This window comes from Pungitius pungitius, chromosome 2 (assembly GCF_949316345.1).
Source record: "Pungitius pungitius chromosome 2, fPunPun2.1, whole genome shotgun sequence".
Classification (NCBI taxonomy): domain Eukaryota; kingdom Metazoa; phylum Chordata; class Actinopteri; order Perciformes; family Gasterosteidae; genus Pungitius; species Pungitius pungitius.
This window is the reverse complement of record NC_084901.1, coordinates 21,019,760-21,044,620: the sequence shown is the minus strand read 5'-3', so window position 1 is coordinate 21,044,620 and position 24,861 is coordinate 21,019,760. Positions and strand designations below refer to the sequence as shown.

At 42.7% G+C, this 24,861-nt stretch overlaps 1 protein-coding gene across 1 annotated transcript; it reads left to right on the top strand.

Annotated features, from left to right (window-relative positions):
* The first annotated feature begins 5,047 nt into the window (after positions 1-5,047).
* hs3st1 (heparan sulfate (glucosamine) 3-O-sulfotransferase 1) lies at positions 5,048-7,463 on the top strand. Its single transcript, XM_037462156.2, has 2 exons — positions 5,048-5,224; positions 5,783-7,463. Exon 2 carries the CDS (start codon positions 5,940-5,942, stop codon positions 6,849-6,851), a length of 912 nt encoding a protein of 303 aa, XP_037318053.2. The 5' UTR covers positions 5,048-5,224; positions 5,783-5,939; the 3' UTR covers positions 6,852-7,463.
* The last annotated feature ends 17,398 nt before the right edge of the window (positions 7,464-24,861 follow it).

Here is a 24,861-nt window from a genome sequence, read left to right as displayed (position 1 = left end):
TCGATCTGCTCTTGAGAGAAATCAAAACATTCATAATCATAACGTGTGGATGTATTCCATATTTTTTTTCCACAGGTGTGTGTTTCGTACAGCCACCGGAACGTCTGACTCATGACTTCAACATCTGGCCTGAGTTCAACCTGACAGGTCAGCTCAAGTTTTCAGGTATTTGCAGTGTAAATTAAAACATCTGTATACACTTTAACAAGAGACGCAAATGTAGTTTCCTTCCAAGAGGACATTCATTTATTTAAGACTCAACACCAAAATGTATTTACTTTAGTTTCAGTCTGGTTACTGCCCTAATAAACAAGGTGTTGCTTTAAATGAAGTTATTTTTGTTGTGAGTAGCCTTCATCCTGATACTTCTTATTAAGACAGCACATTCTCACAGGTCAAAAACTCCTAGAATGCTAAAAGCTGGATAGGATTTACAGAATGCTTTTCCCTGCTTTCAGTGCCAACAAATGCCCAGATGCAAGACCTGCTATTTGATCTTCCTTTTCTTGTGATTGGGGACACTTTTCGAATGCACTCGCATGGATTTTCCAAAACATTCGCCCCACCGAACAGCCGTTAATCCTTTTCATACGCTTTCAAAACTTACTTTTGTGAAGAGAAAGCCGGCTGATTCAGACCTCCTAGTACATCTCGGTCTGACTTTGAGAAGAGAACCATAAATACCAGCAAAAGAATAAGAGAAGATGAAAAATGTAAAAGGCACAAACACAAGCACCGGTCGTATTCACCAACAAATACTTCCGAGCATTGTTCTTTTATGTGTAGAACGGGGTACGAGCTGATTGCATTGTAGTAAAAATATTTCATTGGCAGCTGTGTCTGAAGTTTCTCCATTAATCTCCTGAGTTGGGGGTTTCTTTGAGTGGGAAACTAAATATCTTAGACCTGTCACAAAGCGGCGCATCACAGGATGATCAAAACCCCGCTCGGCAAGTTTTCTTGTTGTCTGAAAGACGGGGGCCTCTTTGGAGCAACGAGGGATGGGGGGGAGGGCGGGGGAGACTGGTGGCAGAGGGGGGAGGGCTTGGAGGACGTACAGAGAGTTGGGAGCAGGGGTAATCCCCCCGCTGTCATTATCCTCACTTCTTAGCTACAGTCTGCGAGCTCCCCCGTAATGAAGGCCATTTCGAAGGATTTTCACCTGGCACGCGCTCCGAATTCCGCAGCAATTACCAATACAGAGAGATGCGTTTTACCTTTAGCCTTTACTGCGGGGGTTATAAATAGTAATCCATCGACGTCCTGCAGAACTGTAAAAATGCAGCATCTTCGGCACTTCAGCTCCCGGGTGAAAAGGACGCTTTACTGCTTCAGAGTGACTGCTTCCCTCTGCCTTCGTGCCAAAAGAAAAGTCAACAAACGGAATCTATTTGTTTATTTGTTAATGGTTTGCCTGGGGAGATTAAATAAGAAATGCAGATGCATTGTTATCCAATGAATGAAGTCCACCTGAGCGAAGAGGCAAAATGTTTTTGCATGAAAGCTATGATTATGTGCATTCAACGTGCTTGTCAGTGATTACAAACTGAATAGACAGTTAATTAGAATATGTTGATCACGTAAAACCTTTTGGTTTCCCAGGAAAATATGTAAGAAGAGGTTCCAATTGTCTGCGTTCGTCTGTATATGAGCACAGTTCACTAATGCTGCTTTCCTGGTATGAGTTAACTTCACTGTGCATAACCGGGCTTGGTGAGTCCAACCCCCCTCCACCTCCCCCCCACATCCGCTTCGTCTGCCAGCCAGGGTTTCACACTTTGTGAAGCTCAGACTGATGCATAATGACAAAGTGAGATGAGGTCATTGAACGTCACGCTGCACAGTGAGAAGTAGTGTGCTCACTTTCCTTTCGCTTTGTTAACTGCGTCGGTTGAGGCGTTATTTCATCACTTAGTGAACCTGTTCTTCAGTTTGCAGCCGGATGTGATGTTAATCCCTTTGTCCTGCCGAGAAGCTGATTTGTTTGCAATCTGGAACTGGCTTTCTTGTTCACGCCACCCAGACAATCAGACTGGTTTTTTAGTTTTTGGTCGGACTCTTTCCGTGTAGCCACAGTGAACGTGGGAACCCGGGCTGTGATTATAGCGTTTGTAACTTCATGACAAAACAATTATACTAAAGACATCTAAAGACATCTGTAACAAGTCACCAACCAGTCAAGTATTTAGAAGATGTATGAAAGTTGAACACCAGAATCCAGAAATCATTATATTGTGGTTGTAATGTTTCTATGTATTTATTTATGAACGTATGGTTTGCTTTGAGTTGATTTCTTTCCTGTTAACTCTGTCTGTTTGTTGCAGGAGTTTTAGTTCTAGTGTTTTGTATTTTCCTTTTGAGAAGTCTGAGTGCAAGGAGAATAAGATTTTTGCAGTTTCCATTGTCCAAACAGAATTATCTGGATATTGAAAAATGCTTCTCCTTCCATATTTGCTGTAAAACAACGTGAGACACTTTCTTTTTAACCAATTGAACCAATTTTCACAATTGATAACTTGCTTATTTAATCTATTTGAGAAACTTTCAGCAACCATGAGAAACATCAAATTTTAGATGGTTTTTTGTTGCTCTGTTTCATCCTGTCAGCTGGCAACTTGTCATCAGATCATTTAAAGTTGTTACTAAAATTGGGTAATTTGCCTTCAGCTTGTCAAACAACCACACACAATTGCATTAATGGTCCTTCACCGAACCCACTTGAACTTGAAGTTTTTGATTAAACAGCTGAGGCCAGTGTGACCTGCCGTGGGACACTGCGCTGGGCAATTATTCGGTTCATAATTAAACAGCGGAAAGAGGCGAAAGAAAATAACAGCCATCGAGTGGAGGAATAGCTGATGTTCCTCCTCAGGTGTTTGACATGACAAAGAAGCCCAATGTGTTGAATTTTCATTAATCAAATGAAAAAATAAGTGAATTTAAATTTCCGACTCAAAAGTATAATATTTGGTAGAACCAACGCTGAACAATATTAGGGTTTGTAGCCTGAAGGGGAAGCTACGCGTCAATTTGAAAACGAATAACTCAAAAGTAGATGAAAACAAGAATAATACATGTAAAAGCAGTATAACGTTACAACTCTGAAGCCTGCAGGATTGGCATAATGTATCATGGATCCTTTTCTAAACATAAGTAACAAAACATGGTGGATTGTGCTTAACGTGTAAATATGCCATTAGAAATTATATTGTGAGAGTTGGTCAAATGTGCACTAAATACACATTTTCCAGTATTTTTACAAGAAAGATTAGTATCAGAGACATGACACACACAGCAGGTATATTATTTATAGCCATAACAATCTTTTTTACCCATTTTGAATCTGTTAAGCCTGCCAGAGGCAGATAAAACCTGTCTTTAATACCATGCACAGTTTGACACCAACGCCAAAGAAAACGTTTTACAGCACGTTGATCACTGCAAAGATTTATGTTTGGGGGAGACACTTAATTTAACTGTGAAGTCATAAAAACCTGTTTACACAAGTTTTTGGGTAAAATTGAGCTTGTAGCACTTTAAAGAAAAAACATGCAGTAGGATATGTGAGGAGCTACTTTTGGTTTTCCTCCTGCTCAGAGCCAAGGGCGCGCAGGAAGTCGCTGAGGTTGCGCTGAGGGTATTTTCGCTCTGTGAATTTGTACTATTTTCATGCTAATGCGGTCGGACGCTTCTGATGATCCTCAAAGCGGGGTTATGTTGTACGAGCCGGCTCCACGACTTCGCTGAATTCACATTTCTCCAGGAGACACGAGGGCAGAATGTGAGGAGGATTACTAAACTGCATCTAAAAATCATCGTGTGGGAGGGAGGGCAGGGGGCAGGGGGCAGAGGGGGGGGGGGCACTCTCGGCAGCATCAGCATTTACTCGGTGAACAGAAGAAATAAAGAACAGGCGTTTGCGTTCTTTCCCCAGGAAAGGATGTATTTTAAGAAGTGGAGTTTGACCTTTCCAAACCCCCCGCTTCTTGTACACGTTGAGAGTTGCTTCGATGCGAACTGGCCTTCGCCACCATGACCTACAAAGCAGAACGACTTTTTGCAACCATGGGTAAAACCAGAGGGATAAATAATAAAAACCTGTGAGCCTTCTTTGCTTTCAGCTTAATGTCAGCATAGGAAGCAGAGTTTAATTGACTATGTATCCAAATCCTGCAGAAATGTAGTCTCTACATGAACATTTCATGATCATGAACACGTGTTGGGCATCACAAACAGCTCATTACAAACTGGTTTCTGACCTCAGTGACGTGACACTTACTCATCGACTCTGTGAAGTAACTAAAAGTCTCTCACGCTGGCTGTACATACGAAATCTGAGTCAGAGGAAATTGCAAAACAAAATACAATATCGGTGAATCTGCAGTTGAGTATTGGATATTTGGGAGCCTGCTGGTGCTGGAACCATTAGAACAGCTCCACTGTGTAAAATGTTAAAAATGCAGCTCAACAGGCGGTGGGATTGTGCAACTTGGACTGTGCGACGACCCACGGATGCACTTGCACCGCGCACAAAGAAGGAGAACAATGCAAGGGATGAATAACTGGTTTGTCTCTTTCATCGATTTCCCCCTGAAAGCGGAGCAAAGGGAGGACTCCTGGAGGCTCTGCTGAAAAGCCTTTTTCAACCTAAATCCTGAGAAGGCGCAGGCTCTGTATGGGCGACAAATGCGTGTAAAAAGAAAGTCAGACTGCTCAATTTGAATATTTAGAGCTTCATGGTTAAATGGTCTCTAATCTGAGCAGCAGTCACAAAAGATCTCCCTGGAGGGTTTGAGCCCCTTTCTGCTGTTCTAAAAAACACATATAATCACAACCCAGTGTTGTTCCCTTTCGCTGCTTTCTTTGGTCACATTTCTAAAGTTACATCACACCTACCAGCAGCTTTTAATTTTTTTTTATTATCTACGTCAAATACCACAGCATTACACCGACGTGAGTCACATGGGAGGGGCCCCATAATCGTAATGTGGGCGTGGCCTTCAACCACCTGACAGCCAAAAGAACCGCGGGGACCGTGTGGCTCGCGACGCACAGCTCGGAGGAGGCGCTCCGGTGGAAGTTGGACTCGCTGTCGGAAGGAGGAGTTGCGCGCTTCTCGGAACACACCGGAGAGACGGACCCTTCGGAGCGGCACGAGATGTAATCGGAGTCGAGTCGAGAGGCGTTTAGTTAAAAAAAAAAAAGAGAAAAAAGAAACGAAAAGGTAAGAGACCAGCGGCAGTTGGCGGGCGCCTCGGTCCATGCGAGCGCGAGGGGGCGAGACCACAGAGGAGGAAACATCGCGCACATCTTCGCTGTAGTTGCTGTCATTTTTTGTATTGTTCAATGATCTCGACACCTCCATCCTTCGTGCAGCCTGTAAACAGACTAAAGTACATACTTGCGCGTTTGTTATGTATTGGTGTAAAGCAGTAGTTCAGAGGTTCGACTCAGATAAACTCAATTATTTTTATTTACCACCAAATTCACAGTCTTTCATGGTGACTTCTTATGCTAAAAATGAATTGGATACGTTGTATTGCTATGGTAAATAATTGAAAGAAAAAACAAGTTTGTTTATTATGGTATTACTTAAAAATCAATACTCAAAAATAAAAATCAGTTAAAAAATATTTTTTGCATTGCAGATATGTTGCTCCCTTTGAGCCATAAGCCTATTAACAATACATTTAGTTTAAACGTGTGTGAGGGAATGTTTTGTCCCTGCGCCAGATGTTGTGCCTGGTGTCTCATTATCACATCTGTCTTTCTTCCCCTGCAGTTTCCACCGCTGGAAGAGAAGAGGCATTTTTTTTCCCCGTTCCCCTTGTCTTTTCCTTTCTATCGGACTGTCGCGCTCGGGCAGCTGCTCTTTCAATGTGGGTTACCGTTTTGGTGCTTTCGCCAGGCTGAAATCCTCCAGGGTCAGGACCTCCCTCATGGCAGCCGTGCTCCTCGGGCTGCTGCTCTTTGCGATGCAGTCTCCCCCCGTCCCCTCCAGGCCCACAGCCGACGAGGGTCCCCCTCCTCCCCCCACCAACGGCACCGCCGGCCACCCGAACGGCACCCTCCAACAGCTTCCTCACATCATAATCATCGGCGTGCGGAAGGGGGGGACGCGGGCGCTGATCGAGATGCTCAGTCTGCACAGCTCGGTGGCGGCGGCTCAGAACGAGGTGCACTTCTTCGACTGGGAGACCCACTTCCAGAGGGGCCTGCCTTGGTATCTCAGCCAGATGCCCTACGCCTTCCCCGACCAGCGGACCGTAGAGAAGACGCCGGCCTACTTCACCTCCAGCAAGGTACCCAAACGAATCCACCAGGTGAACCCCGACATCAAGCTGCTGCTCATCCTCAGAGACCCCACGGAGAGGGTGCTGTCGGACTACACCCAGGTCTTTTACAACCGCCTCCAGAAGCACAAGCACTACCAGCCCATCGAGTCCCTTCTGGTTAAGGACGGCGCCATCAACCTGGGATACAAGGCTCTCAATCGCAGCCTGTACTACCTTCACATGCAGAACTGGCTGCAGTACTTCCCACTGGAGAACCTCCACGTGGTGGACGGGGATGAGCTGATCAGGGACCCTTTCCTTGAGATGAAAAAGGTGGAGAGGTTCCTGGAGCTGGAACCCCAGATAAACGCTTCGAATTTCTACTTCAATAAAACAAAAGGATTCTACTGTCTGAGAGACCACGGGCGAGAGCGGTGTTTGCACGACACAAAGGGCAGGGCCCACCCCCGCGTGGCGCCCGCCATCCTGCAAAAACTCTACCAGTTCTTTCAGGAACCCAATAAGAAGTTCTTTGAGCTGGTGGGACGAACATTCAACTGGAAAATGAACGGGTGACTCTCGGTAGTTTAGCGTAGAGTCGCGTGGGGGAATAATCTGTTTTCCTCACTAACAATGTAGACGAAGAGACAAAGCTAATGTACATTTAAACCAAGTCTATTTTTGTACTAGCACGTTTGTAACCGGAGTACGATCGAGCCAAATACTGCAGCTCATGACACGCTCCGTTGGTGCATGTTTCTTTATTTTCATTTTCTCTGTGCACTGTTATAAACCCTCACTGCTGTTCGAAGACCTCTAAAGACATTCAGACTTTAGACTGTGCCAGTTGATGTGTTGCATAAATATAAGAGCCGGGCAGTTTAATATTGTCATACCCTCACGTTTCGCTTCATATGATATGACATTGTTGACGTCGAACCGCGTTAAGCTCCTGAAGGACCTGCTGCTATGATTTTCTCAGTCACTTTCAGGCACGAGCCAGATTACTGTTGTTTTTCTTCCTTTTGTTACTCAAATGTCTCTTTGTGTAAGACTTTGACGTAAAAATGCACATCATATATTTGCTGATGATTGCGCTGTACTGTAAATATTTTTTTTTTTCAAGTGAAGAATTAATACCATAATAAAGATGCATTTTATTTTTAGAATGTCTTTTTTTTTTTCTTCCTCTTTGTTTATCTATTTTTATTCATCCATTATGCATCCGTCTGCTGTTGCAGTTGGTCGTCAGATCTTAACAAGCAAAGAGGACGATTTATGCTGCGCTAGAAGACATGCGCTGCACTCATCTCTGTACATTACTGGATCACACTGTTTTAAAAAAAAAACTTTTTACTTCCTCTTGCATGAATCGGCGCTCTTGAACGTACTGTTTGACCACGTTCTGTCAGCTACTTACCTAAAACAAACGCTTGTGCAGCTGGGAAGCTCTCTTGAATAACTATCATCCTCCAGCCACCAACCGAAAGCTTTACCTGTCAGGGGTTTTTCCTCACACATTTAAAGTAACTTTTACCGTGCTTAATTGGGATGAGAGAATGGAGAGTGGGCTCATAGGTAAAGTCCGACCCAAGCTCAATCCGAACCGTGAGAAATCAAAAGTTGTTTATGCCCAAAGGCGCAGTCCTCTCAACTCAGTTATTTATTTATTTTTTAAGAAGCAAGGGATTATTTATTCAAATCTTACTGCAACTTTGAAAACATCAGCAGCACTGTCTCAAAGACATTAAGCTCCAGAAAGAAAAAAAAACCTCCAGTAGCAGTTTCATATTTGAATGTGGCCAGGATTAACTCGGGGAGGCTTACTGGGACTCTGCAGACAGGATGTTAACCTCATTGACCCTTAAATGCAGACCAAAGCAATATTTCCCTCTTTTCGTCTCTTATTCTTTTTGCCCTCAGAGAGCAGAACTGATTTTCCGACGTGCTCCGACGTGTTTTTATTGGGGATAGTGTTGAGTAAGACTTTGAACAGCCACCGGCAGGCGTAGAGAAAAAGGCTGATCTCTGCCGTAGGATTGTCAACGAGTCGCCCTCATCGGTTGGCAAGTGCAGCAACAAGACACAGCTGTCATGTTCTGCTGTTGATGCTCTGAAGGTGTCGAGTCTCTTCAGATTGGAGCCGTCACATCCCGGAGGAACCCGCGGAAATGCAGTTGTCCCAACTTCAAATGAAGAAGTTGTTACTTTTCTGTAGGTCAAACAAGGACTGATGCATCTCGCTGCAATGTGACTGTTTGAACAACCAGAGAAAGAAAAGCCTCACAATGAATTAAGTACATCTTATTGGGTGCTGTTTTGAGGTATTTGTACTTTACTGCTTCTATACCTACCAAAATCAATAAGTAGTCGATCCTAATTGTACCATTACTTCTATTGTCTATGAGTTCTTTAGCAGATCCACCAGTGCTCTAAACCTCTAAGAAGTTTTCATTATCAAAGAAGCAACAGTAACATTGTCCAATATTTCACAAAATGTGCGGTTGCCTGGGTACAGTTTGCGCTGTAAAGGTTATGTACAGTCTTGAGGTTTTTGTTTTTAAAATGCTGCCTTCGGTGGAAAAACAAAACACAAAAAATGCTAATAGCCCAAACAACATGAAAGATGAAAGGAGTTTAGAAGCTCTGAGCGGAGCAGCAGAATACGGTTGGTTTGTTTCTATGGCCGGTCAAGTATTTGTATAATATATATCTTCAAACAAAGGGGAATAAAGATGTACTTGAAAATAATATTGAGTTTAAACTCAAGCTCCTGCATGTTTTCCCGAATGAAACATAAATCTATTCTGCTGGATTCACCTTAAAAAAGGACACATCTTCTCCGCTTTGGCCTCGAGTTCTTCTGCCTGTCTCTCTGAGATCTACTTAAACACAACTCAACACCAGAGTAGCATCTATTAAGAGTTCATGAACGCCCCATTAGTCTGGTCAGCTGTGCAGCCCTCGAAAGTTTTACACTCACAGAATTCCCTTAACGTCACCTAATTAATCTCAGCCACATAATTAATTTGCCTCCTCGGCCCACATGCAGTAAAGAGCCGTAAAAACGGGGCTGCGACCGGAATTAATGGCCTTGCCTCCCTCCTGGGCGCCTCCCCCCCCCCCGTCCGCTGTAGGAGGATTGCTGTGGAACTTTCTGGACCAACCTGGAGCCAAACTGTCCCCCACCCTCCACCCTGCTGCAGAGGCCCGAAGGGCCCCCCCATCGTTCTCAAACCGCGATCGAGCCGATCTTGTTTTTTTTTTGTTTTTTTTTATTCCAAAGGATGATGTGATCCGGTGGAGCAAAGCCACTTCTCCAGTCACCGGGGCTGCAGCTCGCTTTAATTGGAATAGATTGTTTGCCCACTCAATGTGTGAAGCCCGGCAGAAATAACACATGCACCCACTCTTATTGGAATGGAATTTAATGCTCTTTCTTTTGCATTCAGACGCACAAATAGTGTAGGATTGCAAGCCGTGTTTGCTTGTCAGCCGAGCCTTTACGTAGCCGTCTACATTTCCTAAAGATTGAGATCCAGTTGTACACAGTTACTGCTTATGTGAGGGGGTTTCCTGAACTACTCCAGGGTTCTTCTAACCATCTGGACGAAAAATCAGTTTTAAAATAAATAAAATATTCAGTTGTACAATGTTATCTATAATATTTTATTATTATTATGTCCATTTTCAATATTTTCAGACAAATAATGGATTCGTTTTTATTATAATGTATTTTTACAGCTATTTAGGTTAAGATATACCCCTTTTTTATCCTAAAAATTGCATTTAAAAAAAAGTGTATTATGGAAAAACATTCACAAAAGCGGTGAGTTTTGCTCAATGACCTTCAGGGCTTCTCAAAGATTGTAACATAGTTCTTTTTTTCCTTAAATGGACGGGACTAATCTGGTTGCCCTGCACTTAATACCTAAGGAGGGTTTGTAACAGCAGAACATGCAGAACTGCACACTGCTGCCGACAGTGTGTCCACATTTCATGTTGTTTGCATGAATCACCTTTTCATGGTACGGTAGAGGATTTTCTGTGTCTTTACACAGCATCTGGTCTATCACACCACTAATGCACTGAGCCCCGCTCCAGGTGTCACCCACAGCTAGAAGGGGGGAGACAGACAAGAAGAACAGGTTCACACCACGGTGCTGCATTTGGCTAGAAGCTTTTCTTTCCGTGTTGACATGCTCTCCAACCCGAGAGATAACAACACTGTGGCTTTTATTATGCGGGTAACCTTGAGACAAGGACATGCCCGGTAAAAGAGAGACTTTTAACAACCTGTACATCTTGTCTGCAGCCCTGACAGGCATCTCTGGTGAAAGCAGACAATAGTGAGTCATATCATTTCATCAAAGTGCTGGTTTCTGTCATTAAAAAGGCGACTGACCTTTTCCTGAATTGCAGATGGCTGCGAGTAGCTTTGGTCCCGGAGGCTTTCTCACCTTCGGGAGGGATATCCGTGACATCATCTAAAGGCTTTTGAATCTGAGAAAAGGTGCGTATGATAATGAACAGCTGTTCAACCATTCCGACACAGAACGGACACGTGATGACCATACGTGATGACCATACGTCAGCTCTGTTTTCATCAACATTTTACAGAGCCAAAGATAATTATTCCCCAAAGAGTTTGTTAATGGTCTTTTTTTATGAGCGTTGCAGCTACACGAACCTTCTTCCTAACTGACCGTTAGCTTTAGGTGTTAGTTACAGGAATTTCACAGATGTATTTTTACACCTTTGGTCCTTTTAGTCCCTGGACAGATGTGGAACTACGGTTCTAAGTTCTAGCTGAAATGTAAACCAGCTGTAGGTTGGAAAAGATAAAGCCAATCTGACTTGTTTATTGCTGTGAATCTTGAATTTTGTAATTTAATGATGTGCATTTCTTGTACAATGTAACCACTTTGTATATTACACTATATTTCCCTAATCACGTTACATTTTATGTTGTTATATTGTTTATATTTGCTGCCAATAATCATATTTTCCTCTAAATTATTGCTTTTTTTGTTTTGAATAGCCCTTGTTGTTCATAGGGTTAGTTCTAATTGTAAACTGGTTGTGCATCCTCTACTCTACTTGTTCTTTGTTTTTCACTTATCTGTTAATCTGCAGGCTACTTATGACCTCATGCCGCTGCATCACCTGAATTAAATCAATAAAGACTTATCTTATCTTTGACTTAAAAAGAAAACAAAGAGTCAGGCCAAGTTACGGGAGTCCACAAAGAATCCTCTGAGGTAACTAAGTGTCCCAGCTGGTGGCCCAGTGGACAGATGCTTAGCCCCGTCTCCCAACTGCTTGCATAGCTCTCTGTTGTTGCAGCCTCCTCACTTCTTGGCCGGTGATTTTGGCAACGGAAAGTACAAAAAAACAATCTGAAGCATCCTGTCCATGGTACGGTCCATTCATGTGTGTGGTGCAAACCTCCATCCGGACTCAAAGTTACTGAGTAAAATCTGATGGTCAAAGTTCACTGTGATCTCACAAAAATATGTTTTGGGCGTTAAATAGATCATTCCCATGCTAATTATTACACTTCCAGGCGAGAATGATGAAGCTGTTTTTTGTTCTTCTTCAGCTAGAGAGGATAAAAACACAAATACACACCCCTCCAAAATCTAATACTGTTTTTCACATCTCACTCAAAGTATTGAGTATAAATTGAATATTCGATCTGTGTGGCCTGTGGATGACGCAGGTTTAAAATTCCTTACTGGAAATTTCCATGTCCTTGTGTTGGCGCATTAACATGCTAGATTAACCTCACAAGCATTTCCATTGAAAATAAACCAGATGTCAACCCTTAAAATTAATTCTGTTTCTTCAGCTTTCAAGAAATATGAAGGACTTTGAGACCCCGACTGTTTCTCCTGCACAAACAGAAAGCCAGCCTTGCCAGTGGATGATGACATCACAGTGAATAAATTGAATCACCAAATTAAAAACCACAGAATATGACTCAAAGTTATGATTCTTTCTCGGGCGATCACACAAATCATCAATTTCCCTTCCCGCTTCTCATATCCATGAGCCTTTTCATTTGCCGGCTGCGCGCTGCAACAAATAATGTTCATGATATTAGATCAGAAAAATGTGGCTTTTACCTCTAAGTGAGCTGCTTCCGCAATCCTGTTTACCCTTTCAGAGCTAATGGAACGTAAATACATATCATTAGGTGACAGGGCCCGAGCCCGACTGTTTGATGGATGCAGACGCATTCCCATCATTCCTTCATCTCTGCCCCGGTCCACATGTGCTGCTGCTGTGCGAGCTGCGCTCTGATATCAGTCATTACCTGGCATGGTCTCCCCCGGCAGAGCAGTAAGCCTCCATGGCCAATGACAAACTCCCACTGCTAACAGACACCTCTGCATGGGTGAAGCATGACTGGGCCCACGGATAGCACTCACTCCCCTGTGTGCGTTAGTGTGTGTGTGTGTGTGACATGTCTTTCCATAGGCAGCATACAGATTTTGATAAGGAAGAAGGATTTTCAAAAACATCGGGCCCAAGTCCCAAGTCCCACCCGCCTCCCCCCCGAAGAGTGAACCACAAGAACAGCTCCAAATGGGTTCTGTTATCTGAAAACACATTGTTCCTCTGGACACCATGTGTCTGCCTATGGTTCCAATTAAAGCAAAACGTCATCAGAGTATAACATTACGAGCTGACAGAATCCTGCGCGTGTGGGAGCGCGAGGGGAGCTGCTGCATATTGAAAGCACGCGGTGGCCCCGTCCCTTGGTGCGCTGGGGCCGTGCCGCTGAACGCTCCTGTTCCAGGTCAATGGAAAACACATATTAAAGATATTCTAATTATGGGATGGGCCCCCCACCTTCCAGAGTAACAATGTGCGATGTGAGCGTGTTGGCATCAGAGCAACACAAAAAGGCCACAAGATGACAGAAGCAATCACAAAGACACACAATTAGCCCACAGCAATAGACAGTGAATACAAGAGGACAACAAACTGATGGCAAAACAATGAGGGGGGGGTGGGGGAGACTTTTGTTGCTGTTGACAATATAAACAATTTATTGATATGATTTCATTTTAGAAAATGTAAAGGTGTTTATCCGACCTCGTTTATTATTATTATGAATCCAGTGCTTTAAATGTGAGTCTTATTGTGAGAATACAGAAACAACAGTGTTGAATGAATTGAAGAAATGTTTCTTTTTGCATATGAAAACAAATTTGGTTTGACATTCTGCTCACTTCAAAAATGTCTCCATAATTTCATCACGCTCCAGTAACAGATCACGCCTCCTTTAAGTCAAACCACACTGTTTGTTTGTCTTTCTCAAAGCAGTTCACAAACGCATCTCAAATCCTCAAATGTCAACCCCAAGAAAATAGAAAACAGGTGGTAAGTGTGCTCACTGCGTAAAGACTAAATTACATTCATTCAGGGTGCCAAGGGAGGGAAATATCCTGTTGCCTTTTGCCAAGTGCTGCAAATAAAGAGAGGAAAATCAATCGGCTGTTTGGAGATTGACCCAATCCCTTTACCCCCGAGTCTTAAAATCCAATGACCTGCACGGATGACATATTGCTTCTCACCTGGGGAATGATAATGATGTGATCTTTCCACTAATTGAAACATGGGCATTTCATTCTGGTGTTCTCTTTTGTTTTGTTAGCACCAATGAAGACGCAGCCACGAAAAATCATGTCTATGTGGGTTTTTTCGGACATCTTGTTGGTTTTTATACTCAGGTATACGGAAGAGGTAAACATATCCCTGAAGTCGAAATTTAAACTTGTCCAATATTTTAGTTGATGACCACGTGCATTGAAGTAAGCACCTTGAAACATAATAACTCAACACAAGATTCTAAAAACCCATCTCTTTACAAATCCTTGCTCACTATCCACCCTGATAACATTCACAAAAACCTGTATTGTGTCATCGACCTCAACACACATCGATCTCATTCTTATTTTAGAACAAGAATGCACACTGCACACATAGAAAAAGGCTCTGAGTCCTGTATTGAATAACTTACAAAGATTTATTTAAAATCAAAACCATGCTTTGTCGAATTTTGTTGCAGTTGAAAAAGTTTCATTTTCCAAGATGACCCCCGGTAGATGACGCTGTACCTGTATTATTAAATAAGAATGGACTAAGGATAAGAATATGATGGTAAGGGTTCAATGATCACTCATCAGCCTCCTTTGTGGTTCTGACAATCATTCCCCCCCCACAGCAGACATTGAGCACTGACATTATCTTTGCTGTGCCCGTTGTAAGTCGCACATTTTCACCTGGCACGCTTTGCCTTGTGAATTCAACCAGAGAGATTCAATCACGCCTTTTTAACCACCGACCTTGGTCACAGAACATAAAGGCGCCATCATGAATACAAAGCGTCTCCGAGGGGCGAGAGAGTCGTGACGCTGCGACGGTGCAGCATGTGACCCGTGGCAGAATCTAACCTCTGAGGTCCAAAGGAGGCCCCTCCGAAACCTGGGTTGGCCGTCCTGTGATCTCGCAGATTAAACGCTCTCCGCAACAATCCCGAGGAGCCTCACAGAACCCTCTGCTCACACATCTCGTTGATGCTTCCAGGTGCTCTCCGCGGGGAGACGGTTGAGCATTAAAAGTTCCCCAGAGACGGGGTGAAAGGAGAAAAGAGGGAGCGGGGACATTGATCTTGTTGTGTAACACGGTGCATCTTGCCATAGGTCAATGAAATCCCATCGGCTTTTTTCCTCTTTTTGGTCAATATCCATTTGAAGAGGCTCTGCGGACGTTTTCTTCCCTCGTCCACTTGCATTCATCTTCAGCCAGATGTGTATCAGAGTGAATCAGATTGAAGACAGGGAGGGTTGAGGAAACGCTCAATGAGCACGGCATCCTCCGCAGAAATTAGACTTCTGTTTTTATGTTTAAATTCTAAATTCTTTCATAGCACCCCAAAAATATAGATTTATTAACAAATAAGTGTTCAACAAAAGGCATTTGTCATGTTTAGAATGTACACAGCTCATTTGATTATGCATTGTTGCTCCCTCTAGTGGAGTACATTTGGACTTAAAGTTGAGAATGTCCATAATAATGAAATTTATAAATGAATACCTACAAATATTCAGATGATTTACTTTATGAAAGGCTGCAAAATACTCAATCAAAAGTTAGAATCTTGCATTCAGTAAGTTGTATCAGAAGTAAAAGGAATAGTTCTCACTGATACACGGCGTTGGGCGATTTGAAGAAACATTTAAGATATCTGGTTGCATTTGACCATTGCAATGTTACAAATGACATAGACAACTTTTTATATGATCCCTTTATCTCTGTGACAACATTTCTTCTCTTTATTTCAGTGGATTAGCAAAAAGGTGAAGCTTGTATACGGTTTCCTAAATGTTAATGAACTGCATTCATACATAGTTACTTTGCACCACTTGCTGTTTTTAAACTTCCTTTGGTATCTTCCAATCAATGTCAGACTGAGAGCAGCATATTCGGCGTATTTATTCGACAGCGATGTAGTTTGAAACAAAGAGCAGAAGCTAAGTGTTTTTCAGTCAACAGGATACGGTTCGATTCTCCAGCCTCTCTTTTGAAGGTTGTTCTCATGGTTCAACTCCGAGTCAATGAGACTGTTTTACATATTACCTTGGCAACTGAAGTTTTTATCATTAGGCCGTTGTTCAGAATTTCCTTAATAGCAGTTTCATTCTAATCCAGACATTTGGTATGGAAATGTGACTCCCCTCTGCTTTGACAAAATAGGGCTCTCAGGAGAAAGGATTGTGTTTCTGACTCAAAAACAAGAGCTCCATTAACATATCAAGAAGCTGGAGAGAGATATTCAACACATCTTCCCAGTAGGCGTGACTGGTTCTGTTAGGAGTTGTTTTTGTAATATGATATATTGCTGGGATATTTTTTGGGAAGGGGTATTTTTTGCAACGTAATAAAAAATACCCCTTCCCCCTTATTAAAAAAATAACATCCCTCAAACAAAAACCTCATGTTGCAGATGCGGCTGCATGGATTGCGCCTCCATCCCTGCAGTTTGAATTAAACCTGGAACTTGCAGGAACAGACGTTGGGGAAAAACTCAGCGTCGCGTTTATGTCAACGCTGTCGAAGAAGGTCACTGAGTGTCTTTTTTTATTTATTTTGAGGCGCAGGAGTGGAGCTGCGGTGCTGCTGGTGTGTGATAGCAGAATGTGTGGGGGCTCCAGGGGGTGCATTAGCCGCTGTCTGGCGTCTGAGAGGGTGAAGGGGAAGTGGGAGAGAGGCTTAATGTCTGTCTACTTCTATTTCCCTCTTAATTTCACACACTGTTGAGTCAGCCTATTGACTGACTGCTTATGGTGACGCTGGCGGTCCACCAACACTGCAGAGGAGGCAGTGCATATAACTCCTCAACTGCTCCATTCCACCATGTAGGCCCTGCGCTTATTTAATAAGGCCCATTCTGTGCGAGTGTGCGTATAACATGCCTCCTACATGGGAGTGTGTGGTGCACTTATGGGCTTGCAGCTGTGGGCATCCCGGCGAGGGTGCGTGCTACCTCTTTGTGCAGACACGAGTAGAGAGAGCGATCCTACATGCACTCCGAAGGCTCTTAGCACCTTTGTGTCCCATGTGTCACTCGAATCAATACTCTTGTACTCTCTTTTTGCCACAAGTTCCCGAAACTTTTTAGATATCAGAGAGAAGCCTGAACACAGACGATAAAAGAAGAATCTAACTTCTTCTTCCACATCTCCTGTCTCTGCAGTCTAGGCAACCGGATTATAGCTTCAGCAAAGACTGCGGTGCATCATCATTCAAACGGATATTCTTATTCTCATGATTGTGCCCATCCGGGTTTCAGCTTACTTTGCACTCACCACCTCCATCGTAAAGTTATGGGAAAGCTTGTCTCTGATTCGGCCTAGAGAACATCAGATTGTGTCCCCTCTACATCAGCGAAAAGTGTATTGAATGTGACCATCAAAGGGAAACTACTCATTTATAATAATATAATATAATATATTTCCTCTATTATTTTAGATGAAAATTGTGCGGTACTCTTGTTTGAAAAAGACCGAAGATGCTTCTGCAAGTCTAGAGCATTTTTATCGCTTTGCCGACTCCTTTTATCGGCCAGGAAGAGAAAAACCACATCCCTGTACAAAGCACCCAGTTGATTCATCGAAAAGTTGCAGATCCCAAAGCATCTGGCTGCGATAGGTAATCCAGAGCAGCTAATTTATGTACTTACTTTTTAAAAAAACATTATTCATGTGAAACTGAACTTTATAATGCAAAGCTTTAGGAGGCTGGAGATGATTCCCCAGATAAACAATATATTGCCCAACGTTATTTTGCCGAATGTCTACATTAGTGTCAACAAAACAGAAAATATGTGCAATTATTGTGTAAGAATTGGTTTCCTCAAAAGCTATAATTCGTATCTCCTTCATTCTGCAAACTAATCTCTCCTGAAATCCTAGGAAGGTTGCTTGAACAATTCTGGAATAAGATTCTATAAACCACGTCAGACAGTAAATCAGGTCTGTCTGCAGTGGAAAACCAACACGTACTGAAAATGGTCTTCTTTTCTAGGTCACAAGAATGAATAAAGTAAATCACCGGCTTGTAATCTGGCGGCTGTCACCTTGTTCCCCGACTAAAGGCATCTTATCAGCGGCGACCGTGCCTGGGCCATTTGGTTAGCGGGGTGTAAATAACGTTACATTGGTCACGAAAGCGAGATAAGGTGTTTCATGAAATGTGAGCCACCTTAAGAAATGTTGACAGGTAGCTGATATTCCTTGGAGTTAATTTGGTTCGAGGGAGGAGAACCAAGGAAATGATATACAGGAATCTGTGCAGAAGCTGTGAGATATCAGAGCCAAATGGGGCTGTGCATTTTCCCTGATGGTGCCGAGGGTGTATTGTGTGCATGTGCGAACAGCGGGATATCATCACCCTTTTTTTTTTCGCATGGTAATACGTGTAATTCAACAACAATGTTATCAGCAGAGAATTGATTCAAGGAGAAGAGAGTGCATTCCCCGTGTTAGTCCTCGCCCTTCTCCTCATAATAAACCCCTGGTGTTTCTGTCTCAGTGAAGAAAGCTTCGGGCAATGGGCTTCTTCAACAGGAGATAGAGGCCACATCTGCCGCCGTCATTTGTTATTCAGTGAACCACGTCTCTGAAGAAATGGATTTACTTGTGTGCCCTCTGCAGGGAAAAAAAAAAAAAAAAGGTCGGCCCCTACCTCGGAGGTGCCATTTGCCGCGCGGCGCAATTATTAATACACAGCGTTGAGAAAAAAGGGGGGCGGAAAAGCATTCATACCCATTTAGAATTCCGGTGATGAAGACAGATGAGAAGAGAGAGGCGGAGGGATTAGGAGGGCACAGGCAGAGACGCTGTGGCAGGTTTTTTTTTTTTTTCTTCTCTCCAGAGTGTTGCTCTACTGTTTCCAACCAAGAAACTTCTGCAACTTTTGAGAGAAACATCACAAGCTGCAGTCAACTTGAACACATTCCTGTTAGCGCACGATCATTTTAACCTTTGACCCTGACAATACCTCACAGTGAGAGTACAGGGGTGTTCGGCCTTTGCCTGCGTGGACATTTGTTGAGCCGCTCCGCCGGTGAGACATGACTGAGGCTTTGTGAGCGCTGCATTCTAAGCGCTCCGATCTAATGACAAGGGTATATTTTAAGTACCTCTTGTACCCTTGAGCCGAAAGAACCGGGTGTGCAAAGCTTAATTTGGGGTTTTTCTAGGATTCATTCCTGCAGGACTGCCTTGGACTAAACGCTGTAATTGAGTTGGTTTGGACGGACTGTATCCCGCCTCGTCAATAATTAGCATTATTTAAAAAAACGGCAACCGTTGCTAGCAAAACAAAGGGAAAGCATATCCAGATTTTCCGACGCCAGTCCATACCCCGAATGAGCTTGTTTTTTCCATGACCCTTTAGTGGACTTTAGATGCTAGGAGGTGGACTTTTCACGTTAGGGCAGAGTCATGCAAGCTGTTTCTGCTTCGAGTCTTTACACGCACGTTTCCTGCCACCTTGGCTTCATATTTAACAACATTTACTATTTAGAGATTCATTTCAATCTTCACATCTAATTCTTTTGTAGGAGATGTATATATTCCAAAGTGCTGAAGTATTCCCCTGGGCAAAGTTCCCAGCAGAAATAAGAATCGGAGCTCCGCAATGTCTCAGTTTGATGTAATAATTTCATTGCCTTACTCAGAGCTGTTTTGAATATGTAGGACAGGGGTTCTACATGGAAAACTTCACGCTGCTGTTACCTTAAAAAAAAAAACTGTTCTTCTTCAGCTTGTCGTGCGCAGAAGAAGTTTCCCCAGCAATGCAAATGTTTTTTTTTAATTGCTGCACGGTTGCTGCTCTCTTCCTTCAGTCCAAAGAGGGAAGGTTTGGGAACTTGTGAGGTGTTAATCTGGCAGCAACGGAAAGTGCAGAAAATTCACATTTCTCAAATCGTATTTAACCAAAAGAAACATTTGAAAAATACAAAGTAGCAAGGTTTTGTTTTTCCATGTGACATAGGTTCCTTTTTTGAAGACACTGTATCTGTGGTGCACATTAAGCATCTCCTCACCCTCCTTTTCTGCTGTGGTCAATACTTTTTCCCTCCCACGCTCTCCACTCACTTCACTGAAGTATTTCTCTCAAGGTGAATGTGGCTGATCCATCTCATCGTTTGCCACCATTAAGACGTTACCGATCCTCAATGACAGGAAGCTGAGACCAGCTGTTCCATGTCCTGCCACTAACCCTAATACTCTCTTATCATATTTTGGTTAATTTTGTTCGAACGCAATGCGGAAATCGAATACTTTCGAGATTTGGGCTGATTTCCTGAAAAAAGTACACATCCAAGTTAGCTTAGCAACAATCTGCTGACAAGCAAACCCCAATTCCCTTTTACACTTGAACACACAAAATCATGTGTTTAATCAGTGAGCCTTCGAGTTGTTGGCAGATGGATTTGCTGGCTAGCTCTTATCCACTTTTCCAGTTGTTGTTTTTTTGCTAAACTAAACTAACCTGTCTGCTGGCTCGGTTACCTGGTGTCAATATTGTCATCAAAGTGGTTTCATTTACTGTTGTTGTCTAATTTACCAGGAAGCACATATGTATCGCATCAATACAGGAATGTATTTTGATGTTAGCCTTAGTTTGACATGCATATGTTAAGAAAATAGAGTTTTCAGCATACACTTAAGGCTTGTAGAATTCTTTTTTTTGGCAAATTCGTTATATGTTCCCTCTTTTGTTGTTTTTTTGTGTGTTACGTTACGTGCAGAAAAGCCACTTTGTACTTATGTAGACTTCTCCAGCATGAACAAAAGACTTTCAAACACTCTTTTCAAAATGCGCACAGTGACTGTTTGAATGAAGACTTGTGATCAGTGAGCTGGTAACATAATCAGGCATTTCCGTCACAGCTTTTTTACATTCTCGCCTTCTAATTTGAACCACAAGAGGCCTCATGAACAAAATAAACGCTGCAACCTTTCCAATTCATAAGCAGCAGACCTGAAATGCCAAACCTGCATCAAGTTCCGCCTGTGTGTGTGTGTGTGTGTATGTGTGTGTGTGTGGGTGTGTGTGTGCGTGTGTTTCTTATTCAGGAGGAAGGAAAGCCTCATCTTGCAGCCGCAGACATGTTCTAGGATGTTCTCTATACTTAAAGGTGAAGGAGTCTTATAGCTGCTCTTCTTCAAAAACAACAATCTAGAAGTTTGTGGACCAAAGTCTCTTGAAACATTTTAATTTTCAGCACTGGGTAACCTGGGACCGTTGTTGTTTTTGTCTTTTTTTTATTACAATGAGACAGAAATTAAAGAATAGAACAGTATATCTGTTACTTTAACCACAGACACTGAGGACTTCATTCTCTATTCTAGCAGTGTGTATTTTTACACAATGCTTGTTGATCTTTGTTCAAAGATAAAAACACCTTGTTGGTTCTACGTTAGTGTCCCAGAGGACCTTCTTTGTAATACACAAAATTCCAAGTTAAACTATAATAATAAAATGTGGCTGACTGCATTTATTGAGTAAATCACCTAATGCAATGATCTGTGATTGCTGGCACCACCAGGTGGTGACTGCAAAAACAACAACATTTGTTACACAAGAGGATTATGTAAACACAACTGAAGTATAACTGTCATTCAGTAAATTAAAGAAGCTGACAAACATACTAGAACTCAAGAGTGCAACATATTTTGATCAAATTCATGTTTTGTTGGTCCTTTATTGAACCGATGTGGTGATATTTTACATTGTTTTACTGTAAAAAAAAAATAACAGTGACTAGTAAGTATTGTTTTTCCAAAATACCTTAGTCCTCCCAAAACTAGTCAAAGCAATATCCCCCATCGTGCTGCAATAAATACACAATAATGATGTGTGTTATTCCTTAAGTGAAAACAGACCCAAAAAAATAGTATTTACTGCTTTAAATAACTATAGTGCTGATTAAGCTAAACTGTTAAGGACGTTTTTGTCTTATTAAGACTACCATCTTTACAATAAAACACATATACTGGACAATTATATTAGATTTCAAAAGCACAATTCTAACATAATTAACAAACACAATACAATTAATAATTACAAGTGACATTTAAATATCATATTTTTACACTTTTATTTACTCTATTTGTCAAGAAAAAGGGTATGCTAAACCTTAGACACTTTTACTATCATAATTTGAGTTCTACATATTAGTAGAAGTAGTTTTAACATTCCAGCTGCTCCTATTATTATATTGTCATATCACCATTATTTTAAGCATGTGAGTATTCTCAGACTATTGTCCTACGTTCTTAGCACACAGTGTTAAGTATCATTCCCTTATTGCAGCCATGGATTTCACAGTCTGCAGAGAATCTCACTGTGTTTTTCCCTCTGACACCGGGATCAAGTCATTAAAGCCATCGCACGGTCATTTGACTACTTTTCTGTGCCCAGTCGTGTCCTTTGACCCACTTGAACCTGGCCAGAACACAATGAGACCCATAGATAATATGAATGGAGTGGCTGCCTGCTTCAGACACTGAAGGCGATGAGGATGAAATAGGCTGCACCTGCTTGGACTTAATGGGGATGGATTGTGTCGGGGGGGGGGGGTGTGATGTAGAGCCACATTCACTGGAGGCCCGGAGCCCGTAGCGAGGATCTGAACTGTGAGCCTGCTGAGCGGCCCGGGAGACCGATGCCTCAGCTCCCAACAGCCTTTTACACACGTGACCACACCGGAGGTGGCCTCAAAGTAAATACCGGGATTCAACGGGCGCGAGGTTGCATCAATTAGACCCGACCGTGCTGCTGCGCACCCATTATTCCTGGTCCCAGTGTTGCTCGTTTGGAACCGCCAGAGAAACACCTTGTTCCCACTGCATGAACACGAGCAGAAAGAGAAGAACCTACAGAGTCTTTGCCCTTTAACCACCCATTTGTGATTGTGAGGCTTTTTCTGAAGCTGTAACTCATCTTGGCTTCTATGTAACCGAATCTGCAGCCCGTTCTCGTTCCAAGGGCGTTAAATGCCGGCGCTTTGTATCTCGCCTTGGTGTCAGATATTGACGCGCAAGGCGGCCTTTACCGTCCATGCGGCATGCATTACATGCTACGTTGTTTTACCTAGATTACCTTGTTTTTCTGGCCAATGCCTCTCCAAATATAAAGCAAAAATAATGTTGCTCAAATATCAGCTCATCAAACTCACCTGCCTGCAATGGGCTCAGCTTTCCAAGCAGATTGGTGCCTCTACCAAACTCACTGTCCTTAATTCTTAGTGTTTGATTGCTGGTTTAAAACCCTTTTTCCCGAGCCTCAGGAGGGCCATTTGCCTCCTCAGCAGCTTCTCCTTGCGGCCGTCCTCGCTTCTCCTCATTAGCCCCACACTTCAGAGACGTTGCTGGCCTTCAAGTATCAGAACTGATTTAGTTCGAGTGAAAATACCCCAAAGAGTGTTTGTTTTAATAATGTACCAGCATGTTAAAAGCAGCAGTGTACAATAGAATAGTTCTCTAACTTGCTTAATAATAATTGTAAATAACTACAAGTATTGACTCCGAAAAGAGTAATGTGCTACTTTTAATCAAATCAGAAAAGAATGCGGACAGCTTGAGAGCAAAGCAAGCGATCCTGCACATACAATATCTAGTTTTTATTAAAAGAACTCAAGAAGCAGACAAGTGTAATTTCTTATTTGAGGCTCTTACTAAAAAACATCTGGTGCTTTGTAGATTTTTGTGAGTTTGAATGCCAGGACACGGTGTCTACAAACACATGCCGGTGGTATTTGTGTTTCACACCACAGACAGATGGAGGACCAATGAGAGATGTACGCCAGCGATGTATCACATTAAAAGAAAGTAAATGCGTGAGTTTTGTATTCTTGGTAAATCGATTTTCATCTGTTGCACTTTTTGATGCCTACGCCCATGTGTGAAAAACCATCTGGAGGAAATGACTTCAAGGTGTTTCCTGTGAACATGTGGGTGATTCCATAGATATATTTTTAAAGGCTAGATGTCACGTCCATATTTATATATATATGATCCATAAACTGTTATTTGTTAATTCTTATTTCTTGATATAAGACAACGCATAGTGGTGTCTTAGTGGCATCTTCAAGTTAATAAGTAGAAATTTACACTTGATGAGTTTCTTTTTTTTAGATATTACATAATTGTATGAGAATATGTCTTCCCGCTTAACAACACGTTAGCATCGTGGAGGCGTGGCTGCAGACTCTTAGTGATTTCGTATGTTTAGATGACAACGGAACATTTTGAATCTCATCTCCGTCAGTATGTAAATCTTTTAGTGGATGATTCTAATACCGTTAACAACACAGACAACCCAACATTAGCTGTACTTGCTCGCTGGATTGGCTTGAATTGGATGCTGGCCTGCTGATGATCTGAGTGTGGTGAGGCGCAGCTCCTGGCCCGCTAACGATCCGCCCTCAGCTCATCATTAGCCCCGGATCCTCGCACTCACTGACACACTTCTTCCTGAGGCTCCCCGCCACAGCGGGGGGAATGACCGGGATAAATAAGAAATAATCAAGGAATCGCTCTGGCTGCGAGTTGACCTGGATACGGGGCTCCTTGCCGTCGTGGAGCCTCAGTCGACACACATGCTACCGTTATAATGAACGGACTGAGCGAGAGAGAGAGAGAGAGAGAGAGAGAGAGCCACAGTACCATCACACTAATGCTCGAGGAAGAGGAGAACGCTCACTTGGGGTTCAGCTGATGCAGAGGCTTGTTTTAGTGCGGCTTCAGCACGCCGCGTCGGCTACCCGCGGCCTACATTTGGAGCAGCATCATTTGCGGTGAGAACAAAGATGATTGTTTTGTTTTAAAAGGAATTGGAATGAATACTGTCAACAAGGAGGCCCTGGTTGTTTTTCAGAAGACCGGTTCCCAAAAACAACCCGTCCTCCAATGCACAGAGTCTCTACGCAGCGACCTCCGCTCTTTACTAAACTCACAGGGCCAACACGCACGGCTGCAGTATCAGATCGGGTATCTTT

Bases quoted from the DNA above. Each gene is read 5' to 3' on its own strand.
- hs3st1 (XM_037462156.2), top strand. From the start codon at position 5,940: ATGGCAGCCGTGCTCCTCGGGCTGCTGCTCTTTGCGATGCAGTCTCCC.